The 12,666-nt window shown below is 46.1% G+C and overlaps 1 protein-coding gene across 1 annotated transcript in view; it reads left to right on the forward strand.

The window, feature by feature from the left end:
* Positions 1 to 368: 368 nt before the first annotated feature.
* The window catches only part of CASQ2 (calsequestrin 2), a 34,203-nt gene continuing 21,905 nt past the window's right edge, over positions 369 to 12,666 (forward strand). Inside the window, exon 1 of the mRNA XM_005523893.3 lies at positions 369 to 731. Coding sequence (XP_005523950.1) covers positions 498 to 731 — 234 coding nt within the window. The 5' untranslated portion in view covers positions 369 to 497. The remainder of the gene's footprint in view (positions 732 to 12,666) is intronic.

Consider the following 12,666-nt stretch of genomic DNA (forward strand, 5'->3'; position numbering starts at 1 on the left):
GTGCCTTGGTTCTCTGTACAAGTGAAGTCTGTACCTTCTCAAACCCTGCCTGCATATTCCCAGGACTCACATCTTCCACTCCCTCCCTCTTGCCCACTCCCTCTCTCTCAGATGATGCAGAGTGCCAGCAAGTCCCTCAATGGTGTCATATCTGTCCTTTTTATTCATTGCAGGGTTTATTTTTAGCCTGAAACAACTGCTTCCTAAAAATGGAGTTCCTAATGACACGGGAGCTGGACACAGCTATGTAAGGTATCCAGGGCTTGGCCTGACAGCTTCTCCCGTCTGTCTCTCTCTTTGTTGTGAGTACAGGACAGGAAAGTTTGCTGCTCGCCACCAGCCTTGCAGTGTTTGGGCTCAACACTAGGAAAGCAGCAGATAGAAACTCAGAGAAACTTAGTTCAAACTTCACCTGGAGTCTTTGGTCTCCCTCTCTTCTCAAATTAAGAGAGAGGGGCACATTTACGCACCCTTTGCTGCACTCCAAGGGTGCCCCTATGAAGGCAATTTGCTGGATCCTGGCAGGTTTTTACCTGCTTTTCTGCTGCAAGGCAGAAGAAGGACTGAACTTCCCTACTTATGATGGGAAAGACCGAGTGATCGACCTGAACGAGAAGAATTACAAGCAGGCACTGAAGAAGTATGACATGCTCTGCCTGCTCTTCCATGAGCCTGTGAGCTCTGACAAGGTCTCCCAGAAGCAGTTCCAGATGACAGAGATGGTCCTGGAGGTAAGTGCCGCTGCATGTCCCAGTCGGGGTCAGTGCCACAGCACTGCTTAGAGTTATGGAGAGGAGCTGCAAGACAGGAGACTCAAATGGTCTCATGCAGGGGAGGTTGGGCATCCAAAAGTTTGTTTAGTTGGATTTCAGTTAGCCCCTTCCTGAATTCTGCAAAGCCCAGGAAAAAGCCTCTTTTGTGCTCTTCTCAGTTTGCTGAGAAATAGTTTTTCTGGATTGTCTGTCAGAAACTCAGGCAATTGCAAGTAACCTTGCAAACCTCAGAAACATGAGCTCAGCTCGGCTGACCTTTCCCAAATCTCAGCACCTGAGTCCATAACTTGAAATCTTTTGATCCTTTCTCATTCTGTGCAAGCCAGTATCCCACTTGTATTCTGGACAGAGTCCCATTTTTTATCCCACTAGGAGCAGTCAGCCAAGAAACCTTATCAAGCTGTGCAGCAAACGGGTGTCCTAGGTCCCCATCTCAAAAGCTCTCTGTTGGTGCAGTGTTCAATCCCTTTTTGCTTTTCTGACACTTGGTTGCCTGCTTTGAATTAGTCTATAGCTGCCTGTTAATGCAACCATTCACTCCTGTGCTAGAAAAAGAGTGTTTTTTCTCTCTTTAAGAAGTTAATTCTTTCGTGAACTAATGATTCATTAATCCTCAGTAAAATAAATCATGGTAAAAGTCACAATTTAGATTTCTAGCATTCTTTCTTGTAGTGTAGCTATATTCTAGGGAATCATACAGCTGCAAGCCTCGATTGTTAGGTGCATGTTTTTTACCAGGGGCTTGCAAATATTCACTCTTAACAAAAAGATATATTTGAAAAGAAAGTGAATTTAGAATTGCAGAAGAAACACTTTAGCTTTATTTATCAGATACAGAAAGAAAATGCATTGCACCCCTGAGAGTGTAGGAAATGTGAATAAGAAAATATGCTTGCTGAGGGCTAGGACCCAAAAAAAGTCCACTGTCAAGTTCAAGGTCTGCTGACCTCCTCAACAAGCCTGTTGACTGCCAAAAAGAAAGATCCAAAAACTAACCAGATTTTACTTACCTGTCAGGCAGTGGTTACTTTATGCAGGTGAGTGATCAAATAACATTTGAAAGAATGTTAGAAAAGAAAATTAAGTAATGCTTGAACTCCATCTGAAATGAGTGTTGTTGGTAGTATAATCACATTGTTGTTTAATAGGATAGCTATTTTTTGCTTGATAGTTACTAGATACATATTTATAGAAACCTGAGAGAAGCAAGTCCCATCCCTGGAAATGTTCAAGGCCACGTTGAATGGAGTACTGGGCAACTTGGCATGGTGGAAGGTGTCCCTGTCCATGGCAGTGGCTTGGAACTAGATTATCTTTAAGATTCCTTCCAGACAGGCCATTCTATATTTCCATGACTCTATAGTTGGATGTCTACCATCAGTTTGAGTCCTCATGACACCATTACCCATGCTAACAATGACCCATATGAAGGGTGCAACAACTGCAATGCAATCTGGCTTTAAGCTTTTATTTTTCAGGATTGGATTCAGCTGTGAGTACACTAGCTTAGGATTCTGGTGATTTATTTAGTTTCCAATTGCTGTCTGCTGTGGACTTCTTATGTGACCTTGGGCAAAAGACCGAGGGTTAGAGCTGCAGCAGACTTTACATAAGTAGTGCCTTAGTCCCCTAGTGCTCAGCTTCCAGCTAATAGTGCCACACATCAACTGGCACTTGTGGCTTTGACCTCAAAATTTCCAAAGCACTTGCAGTGCTGATTCAGTGCATGTATCACAATTTCAGAACAGTCCTTCCCCTGGACTGGGAACTGCAGCAGCAGCAATCTGACAACCCAAGCGCCAGAGAAATCTGCAGACTGAGCACTTTTTTGCTTCTGTCACCCAGAGGGAATCAGAAGGGGAGAGGGTCTCAGAATGCAACAGAGAAGATATGTCCTATTCTCATAGGACACAGGCCAGCACGGTGCTACTGTTCCAAATTTCTGTAGTAACTCAGCCATGGAAGCACTCATGAAAGGAGTGGGCAAGCCAGGTTGTAATCTGCTCCTTCTAGTGAGAGCATTCAACTCCCTCAGTTCAAGCCATAATGTGTTGTGCCATAGGGGATCACTCTTAATTTTCCCTGACAGAGCTCATTCAGCTGCTGGACTTCACTGCATGTTCACCAGCACAGGGAGAAGGAAAGAAATGTTTGCAGTGGCTCCTTGACAGTGATTTGCCTGTGAGGTGAACTGCCTGGCATCAGTATTCCTGGAAGCAGTCAGCAGCTGAACCCAGTTCTCTTGTCATTTGAGCAAGTCTTAGAGTAGTGAGCTGCTCTGCAGGTACAGGAGCAGTGACAGGTCTCCCCTTCCAGCCAAACCTGAGAAAAGTTCACTCAGGAAGGTTTACATATCTAATTTCAGTAGAGGGATCAGGACTTTGAGTGCTGAAGGTCCTTCACACCTGAAATGAGGTATCTAAGAATTAAATACTCCAGCCCTAAGTGTTCCCTGCCAGCTGGCTTGGGAGATTCCCAGCACAGGGTGCTGCCTGTGATAAAATGCTCCTTTCTAGAGCACCTCATGTTTTTCCATCTTAATTTACTGACAGTTTTCCTGCTGTTTCACATTGAGACATGCTGCTTTCACAGCCTGGCAATACATTGTGTCTTTACCCCCTTCCATGCAATGTCATCGGTCTCCATCCTTAGGAAAAAAAGTGAGCCTTTATCCAATACACAGGCAGGTTAGGAGCAAAGCAAATGTCTGAGCTGGTGATTAAGGGTTGTTACATCAGATTGTCTCATGGACATGCATGGGTGGGCACATGGACTTAATGAATTTATGTCCAGAAGAAACCACAAATAGTCCAATCTTTCTGGTTCTCTCACATGTGCCTTGTAAGAAATGTACAATTCCAAAGATGAAAGACATGAAGAATTACCTTGGACACCAAAGAAAAGAGCAAGAGAGATCCACCATGGCTTCCTTGAAATGTGTAGCTCATCAGTAACAAGCTCTGACCGGGGCCTCTCCCAGGAGTGAAGAGCATGTGAGGCTCTCTCTTAACTGGGTCCTTTGAAATTCCATGGGGGTTCAGTTCACGTAGCAACATTTCCTTCTTTCAGGGCACTTCAGCCTTTTCCCTTCCAAGTCTTTGCTCTTCACAAAACTTGCAATAGCTTTATTATGTTTGAGATCACTGACTCTGGAAAATTTGGTTGAAAAGGGCCAATAGCTAGAAAACTTATTAGGGAAGGCAGCTGATAAATAGGATAGAGAGAAGAGAATCACAAGGTTCTCATTATTTAGGAAATCAAACTGACAACCTGACAGCACATAAGTAAAGTTAAGCACTTAATTTAAGGACTTTACTAAACCATAACTATGACCAGCTGACCAAGAGGTGATATGATAGGAAAAATTTCCTTCCCAAGAAAGAAGAGTAGCATGTAGGACTGAATGACACTGTTGAAAGCTGAGGGTGCACACCCACGATCACCAGAAAAGGGATGATGTCATCAAGCTGATATTGCATTTGGCACAGCACATGGGGTGCTCAGCTCCCTGTATCCAGGTGTACTGGATCAACAAAATCCCACGCAGCCCAGGGTCACTTTCCAGTTTAGAAGGGGAATGACGAAGATGATCATTATGAAGTGGTCCTAATAGCTCTTACCACCTACACTGCTGGGTGCCACCTGGTGACAACAGGGTCCAGGGACAGCTGAACCCCTCTGGGAGCAAAAGCAGCTTCTTTGGACCATTGTTTGCTCATGACAACAGCTCCAGGGGTGGCAGTGCCAGTCCCTCAGGTCCAGATTGGAAAGATGGGGGCTGTTGACTTAGTCTGTCAGCAAAAATAGCCAAAGGAATGCTTGGAGATGCCTACTGCTTTCTGACTAGGATGGGAAAGAGTTAGGGAAGACAACCCAGGACAGGGATATCATGAGCACAGGCTGTTTCGCAGCTCAGGTTAAAAGGTTCCTTTCCTTTGTGTGCCTTTCTCCTACAACTGCACTCTGCACCACTGGCTACTGGAAAGCACCTGTACCTTGAGTAGGGAAAAGCCTCTGTACAGGGCAATGCAGAGCTTGATCCAAGCAGTCCCAAAGATAAGAGTAGCCATTTCTACCCTGTGGTGATGTTTTCAAGAACTCTGCACTCTCCATGAGGCGAGCACAGGGAAGAGGACAAAACAGCCAAGCAATCACAATAATTTTTTAACAGAAAAGTTAAAGAAAACCTATTTGTCACAAAGGGTCTCACATTTAATGAAGAAGAATTAAGAGGGGAAAAGATTGAAGTAGTGAAGCTGAGAAATACCTGCTCTGCTTTTCCTCCTCTCTATCTCCTCTACCATATTTCATCCTGTCTCATACCATCACTTCTAAAACCTTCTCCCTTCTCATCTCTGAATCTCCTAAATAGGGAGTCTGGCCTTCCAGTGGGCTAGCCCCTGTCTCTAAGAATCATGTATCAGGAATAAAAGAGCATTGGTTTTAGGGGCTTTCCTTTTGCACTCTCTCCAGGAGCTGAGGTGTTCTCACTATCATAGCAGGCTGCCTGCAATGCACTCTGGTATCCTCTTTCTGCTGAAACTCCCTAGTTCCAGCTCCCCTGCCATTCTTTCCTTGCCATCTGTGTGCATGTGTAATAGCCTTTAAAAAGAGAGACTCATCAAGCCCAGATATTTTAGTCCCTTCAATGCAACGGTGCCCCTGGACTGAAAATTCATGGAGAACAGCCCTAGCACAAACCAGTCTGAGTAGAGGGATGTGGGACTCCCCTCTCCAGATGAGGCCTAGGATCAGTCCAGCCTCTAGCGATAAATGGCAGAAGAAAGCTAAACTCCTGAACGTATTTGGCCAGTTCTATAACACATGGAAACACAGCCTGTATCTCCCTGTGGTGTGAAAGGGAAAGAAGGATTTTGAGTCCAGTAAAAGGAAAGGATTAAACTGTGTGTAAGCTCTACCTTCTAATTCATTTATTTCTAAGTGCTGAAACTACTCCAGCTTCCAGCTCAGGATGGAAAAAGTAGTACAAGGTCAGCTGGTTTGGAGGTAGTTTCACTCATACAGTCTTGAACTCTCTTGAGAGCAGACATTCCCAAAGGAGTTCAGAGCCATGTAATAATCTCTGCTTCTCATGTAACACAGAATAAAGTTTTACCAGCTTAGTTCTGTATACTTTATTCCAAAAATCCATAGGAACCAGAAGACAAGATTCTACTTTATCCCCATCTCTAGGTATATAACTATAAAATCTTAAAAAAGATATAAAATATTGTTAAAAATAGAAATATGAACCCAAGCCCTTTCTTTAAACACCCTTTTCTGTTTGTTTCACAAACTCAGATTTCAGATATTTTCTTTGAAAATGGCCATGCTTATGGGAAAGTGCCTCAACATAATTTGGTGTCGAGGTATGAGTATAAATATGGATATACAAGACATGTTCAATGAGTGTCAAAGAAATTCTCAGTTTTCTGGATCCCTACAGAACAAGCCTCAAGGTGAGAGATGAGGGACATCTGGCTGGATAGGTATGTGCAGAAGCTTATAGTGCAAGGGCCTGTAATAAAAGATGTATTTTGGCTTCTATGTCTACAAAAGAAGTGGCTTCCACTACAGATAAGTTAATGTAAAAATTAAGGAAGGGAGGAAGGAAAAGGAAAAAGTGTGCATTAATTACTTCCCCTTTGAGGCCAGGTAAGTAGGTCTCAACTCATCTACAGCCAGCAGAGTACTGATTTTTAGCAGTAGCATCCAGGGGGATTTCACTCACTGATATGCCAGTCACAAAAACAGGTTACAGAAAGCTCCCTGTTTCACAGATGGGCACATTGACATCTAGGGACAACTGTGCGCCTTGATCTTTCTGTATAAGTGTGACAAAAATAATTTCCAAGGCTGAATTACCTATTATTGCCATGTTTCTTTCTTTGAAGTCCTTCTGTCAGTTCCCAGTAGTGACTCTGGACTCACTGCATAAGCAGCATCTCTCCTAAGACCCCACTTTCACAGCCATAACTGTGCTTTGAAAGGCACCTTTCTCATCTGCTAAATTATGACTGGGAAGAGGATTGTACTGACATGAATTCTTCTGACATGAGCAGAAACCAGCTGTAATTCCAGGATCTAAAGAATGCAAATGTCTCCTGGAGACATGGCAGACTCCTGTGAGCTTGGGCTTGCTTTGCTGGAAGAGTACAAGGCCAAGTCTGCTCAGGTTTTGTGGCCTTTCTTGGCCCTGAAGTGTGGAGCTCTTATCACAGTCCAGCTGTTGCAGACAACTTCTGTAGGTGTCATAGAATCATGGAATAATTTAGATTGGAAAACACCTCTAAAATCATCAAGTCCAACCATTAACCCAGCAGAGCCCACCACTAAAACACATCTCTGAGTGCCACATCCTTTTTAATACTTTTAAATACTTCCATGTCTTTTAAATACTTCCAGGGATGGTGACTCCACCACTTCCCAGAGCAGCTGTCCCAGGATTTGACCACCCTTTCAATGAAGGATTTTTCCCTAATATCCAATCTAAACCTCTCCTGGTGCAATTTGAGGCCATTTCTATGCAAGACCTTGAGCTGCATGGAGACTCAGAAATTTCTGAGTCACTCCTCCCTTCAGAAATGCAATTGAGGAAAGATGTGGAAAAGTCCATCTTCTTTGGCCTTGCCATCCTGCCATGCTAGTCAGGTTCCCCTAAAAGTACCAGCAAGGGTTCCCAGTGTCTTTTTGCTGGGCTGGTTCTCAGGAGGTGAGGTCTCACTTTTGTATAATGAGATGCCTTTCACACAAATGCAGAATGGTTTGGATTTGAAGGGACTTTAGAGATTACCTAGTTCCAACCCTCCTGCCATGGGCAGGGACACTTTCCACTAGATGAGGTATGACTTCCTCTTCAGGATGTGTCATCACACCAGGTTGCTCAAAGGCCCCTCACAGCCTGGCCTTGAACACTTACAGGGATGGGGCATCCAAGTTTTCTCTGGGCAACCTGTGCCAGTGTCTCACCAGGCTCACAATGAAGAATTTTTTTTCCTGGCCTTATCCTGAGTGAGGGGCCCAAGAAGGGCTAGCTTGAGCTTACACTCACCTATTCAGTGGACACGTGTGGTGTTTGTAGTTGCCATTTCAAGTTCTCTGCCCTGGACCCTGACTTTTCTCAGGAGCTGACCACAGGCTGGGGCAGCTGTTGCTCTGTGAAGCAGACTGGATAGGGATGACTACGCCATGCTTGCCCACCCTGACCTTACTCCAGAGCCTGCCTGCCAGTGCCCTTCATCTGAAACCAAACTAATCAAAGCTCATGACTGTCCTTCCTTCGTGCCTGAGCTTCATTTGTAAAGGGGAATGTAAAGGGGATATGATAATTCTTTTTAAACACCCGGGAGGGAGAAGAGCTATTTAAGCACAAAGCCTAAGGACAAATGGGCTATGAATAAAACAAGTCTGTGAACTACAAAGTCCCTGATCATCAGAGGAAGGGGAAAAGAGTCCAATGAGTTTTAAATGGACACTGACTGCTTTGTGACAGTGATTGAATGACACGATTCTGAGTTTGATGACCAAAGATGTCCTTTTGCAGCCTCTGTCCCTAAATAACAGGCAACCAGGCACTATATCCATGGCCTAGGAAAGAAGTGACTTAGCAAGGTCCAAGTTCTCATTTCTTTTTTTTTTTTCCCCTTTGCACATTGGGATTTACCTACATACATGAGGACAAAAACTTGCCCAAGGAAATAGAGCAAGCAGCAACCAAGAACTCAATTCCCAGGCAGTCGCTCCTCCCCGGCACCCCGGAGAGTCAACGCTCCCTCCTGAGCAGTGCTGATGGTGCTCATTCCTGCATGCTCTCTGACACAGCTCTGGTGAAGGCCAGCTGCTGTACATGATATGTTCTTTTTCTGGGAACCCTGTCCAGCCCTGGCAGGAGACACTGCCATCAGCTAGCAGACCTCTGACACCTCGAACCCAGTGCAAGGAGGGCTGTGTATATTTAAAGCTTTTCCCGGTTCTTATTTCTCTCTGCTCAGTCCTTGGGGAAAAGGTCTTTCTTGTCTCAAGGACCACCCTGTTCCTCCAGGGCCCTGCCTCCCTGATCCTTCCTGTGGATGCAGGATGGGAGCTCCCAGCTCTTGTCTGCAGCATCCTGGACTCTCCAAGATTTCAGAGGTCCTGGCTTGGGTCAGAAACTGGGGAAATCTGGCTTGTTCCTGAGAGCCAGAGGCATAGGAATGACATGGGCACGTGTAGGTGAGCTGGCTTAATACTAAGCATGGCTTCCTCCTCCAGCACCCACTAAAAGCACCCAGCTTTCTGCCCTGCATAGGCTTCACAGCAGCATCCAGCCTTCTGTTTCAAAACAGCTTTTCTGAGGCCAGAAAGAGAACCAGGAAGCGACGGCCTCACTTGTTTCAAGGACAGCCCCCAAACAACACTAGTCAGTCTGTTTTGGAAAGGGCAGCTTAGCACTGTGGCCCCTGCCCAGTCCTAGACCCCTGGAGCAGTGCACACACACAAGTCCCTGTCTGCCCTCGACACGCAAGTTGCACAGCTGAGTTGTCAAAACATCTGCGATGTAGTGCCAGCAGGGACTGGCTGGGAGCAGTGGCAGGTGGCCCCTGCACCCATGGGTGCTCTGTGGCATGGGCACCAGCTTCAGTTAGCTCATGGCTGGGGAGGCTGTGCTTTGGCTTGCAACTGGCTAAAATTAGGGATGCCAGGAGCAGATAAAAATACAGCCCTAGCTATGTGAAACCTTTAGGGAGGCAGCCAAAGAGCACGCTGCCGTATGTCTGACCCCGCTGAGCGGCTGCGCAACAATTAAAGCTCCAGGGCAGCATTTTTGAAGCATTACCTGTGAAAGCCAGCTCTGAGGGAGTGACCTTTGCGTGTTCCATATTTGGGGACTCGCCTTTTAGTCCAAGGAGCAGTGATCCCTAGGAGGGGAGGTTCAGCTTCTCCAAGCAGCTCAGGTGGTGGAAATGTAGTAAGGTGGGACCAACATACTCTCCTTCAGTCCCCACTGCCAGCAAGGTGACTTTTCTAGTGGCAGCTGCTCAGCAGGCTTCTGAGCTTTGCTCTTTGATCACCACAGTGTTTCAGGACAGCCTGAACTATGGAAGAGCCTAAGACATTACTAGTGTGGTATGCAAGGGAGTGCTAGTGGGGACAGCATTAGGAAAGAGAAAGAACAGCTTCTGTTCTCCAAGAAACTGCCCAGTGTCTCAAAGTAGCCAGTTATAGTGTGCAGGTGGGAGTCCTGCATAAGGACATCTGGGGGAATAGACTAAGACAGTTGCCATCTCCTCCTGCTGCTTCTGAAAATAAAAACCTAACGTTGTGGGATATACAATCATCACTTCATCAACCAGGTTCTGACCATCAGCATTAAAGAGAGTAGGAGAGAAGCAGCAGAGGAGTGCAGATTGCTTGAGGCACTTTTCCTCATCATCTCCTGTTGCTCCTCTCCGTGCATTGCTGGAGTTTTGTTCTTCCTCCACGGCTAAATAGCAAAACAGAAAGCTCCCCACGGTTAAGAGAAGTATACTCATGATTGCTTTCAGACACACCCAAATGCCTCCAGCCCCCTTCCTCCCAGCCTGAGCAGCTGGGGAAGATGAGTTTTATTGTCTGTGGGAGCTCTGGGCAGGTGCTAGAGAAGTGGGAAGAAAATCCAGGCCAGAATGCCATAAAGTCACTTCACAATGAAAATTGACCATGACCAGACACCCCTCCCACCCCCATTTTTAACTCTCTCTGAAGGATTTTGTCTGTCGTTTAGCAGCAAAACTGACACCAAATGCAAGGTTTGGCACAATCAGTGCTGCCTGCAGCTGAAATAGGAGAATGGTCAGGCAGACAGTGACATTTCTGCTGTTGTATAACCCAGGATTTCAGAATGGGACTTCTTAAATCTCCTAGAACTTCCCAGCATCATGCCTAGGCTCAGATGGGTATAGTGGGTGTGAAGCTGAGACGTTGGGCAGGGAGTTGTGCCTTTCCATATCCACTCTTTGGAGTGCTTGTAACTGTTGACACCATCCAGGATGAGAGGATTCTTGCATACTTGGTAGTACTCAAACTTCACTTTGGGGTGGACCTCTCACACATCCCAGAGGGCCATTCACCCCCTCATGCTCACCCAAATTCGAGCATGGTTATTACCTGAGGGATATGGCAGAAAGGAGGAATGCTGCCGAACTCACACCTCCTTTTCCCAGTGCTGCACAGGGCACAGCTTGGGATCCTCTGGGTAGAAAGTATGCATTGCCAAGACTTCATGTACATGAGAATAAGTCTGCAAAATGTGCATGGGACATGAACTTATAACCTACTGGGCTCTTTGCTCATGCTCCCAGCCAACTCTGACAGCCCAAAGCTCCTGCTCTACCTCAGGGACTACATGATCTGTTATGTCCAGTTCTTCCAAGGCAGTTTCTACCCTCCATGTCTCCAGGCAGCTGTTGAAGCTAAATTACATGCTATAGAGATAGAGGCTGACACAAAGGCAAGGGCTCTGGCTGGCCAAGACTTCAAGCAATATGAATTTAAAGGCGGGAGGAGGGGCTGTGCTCTTAGATTACAGATGCCTCTGTCCTAAGGTCCTGAGCCAAGAGGATTGTCAAGATTGGAAACATTATCTGCATTCAAATCCCACTAGCATTATGGAATCAAAAAATACTGTAAGGGGATATATAAATGCTTGATACTGTAATGAGTAGGGGGCAGTTGGCCAAACTGCTGTGCCTCTGGCATACTCCATATTTTGCTGCCTTTTGGGGTTCAAATGTAGGTGTGGGAATATATTGTCACCTATGCATGGGTTAGACTCACCTGCTGCAGTGGAAAGCAGGGAAAGCAAGAACAGAAGCAATGCCCAGCCCCTGTGTAGCTTGCACTTGCAAAAGCCACCATAAACACCCTGCAAAGTCTCCTGCCCCCAGGCTCTGCCATAGTGGGAAGGGCTCCCAAAAGTCTCATGTTGCACAAAGACCTCCCTGTTGTGAGACCCTGCTGTAGAGAGGAGCTCAGGCTGTACTGTTCTCCTCTTGTCTCATTGGCATGAAGATCCCCTCAGAGGAGGCAGGCTGCCCACTGAGCTCCCAGCTGCTTCCCCTCAGGCACACTCACACACCATACACAAGCACTCTCCTATATTCCCAAACTGTTGCACATCTCTGGGGATGAGCCTCTTCAGAGGAACACCCTCAAACACTGACACCCACCATACATACACTCCAGGAAACAGTTTCGTTTGGACACAGTCACGCAAGCCCTGCCTCACCAACAGGCACATCTCCAGCATTACTGGGACCATTTTTGACTATTGAGCACTCCCATAGAATCAGACAAAGAGTCTTCCATCACATCACCCACATTTTCTTGACACTTTTTCTCTTTTCTAGCAAGCTTCCATGCTCAGAGCTACAGAGCTGAACCCACACCCCTCCAAAGATTTATCTTATGTGTGCTGCATGCTGACATACATGACTCCTGATCAATGCCTCCTCTCTTGCACACATCCCTGCTCACATCCAGCCACTTGTCTGGAGCAGGTGTTTCAGCTTTTCTGCATATTTCTGACCTTCAAACACCTGCAAGAAACTCTAACCATCTCCTGTGTGCAGGAGTCAAGAACTACTGGGTTTAAACTACCCTGACTTTGGCACATGGCTGACATAACTGTAAGTAACTAAATCAAGTATGGACTGGACTGGACTGGACATGACTGAACAAGTTCCCTTGACCATGCTGTGTTTTTCTCAGGTCACAGAGCAGCCAAAGACTCAAGTGGTAAGATTCTCAGGAACCTCTTGCTGGTGTACACAACTACCAACAAGCAGGGACATGCTGACAATGTCCCAAAAAGTTGATAATCCTACAGGCTCCATCCTTTTGTCCAGTCAGGGAAGATCTCCATAATGGGAAACAA

The sequence above is a fragment of the Pseudopodoces humilis genome, chromosome 2 (genome assembly GCF_049639895.1).
Source record: "Pseudopodoces humilis isolate 2021_Gansu_Grassland_sample_001 chromosome 2, ASM4963989v1, whole genome shotgun sequence".
NCBI classification, from domain to species: domain Eukaryota; kingdom Metazoa; phylum Chordata; class Aves; order Passeriformes; family Paridae; genus Pseudopodoces; species Pseudopodoces humilis.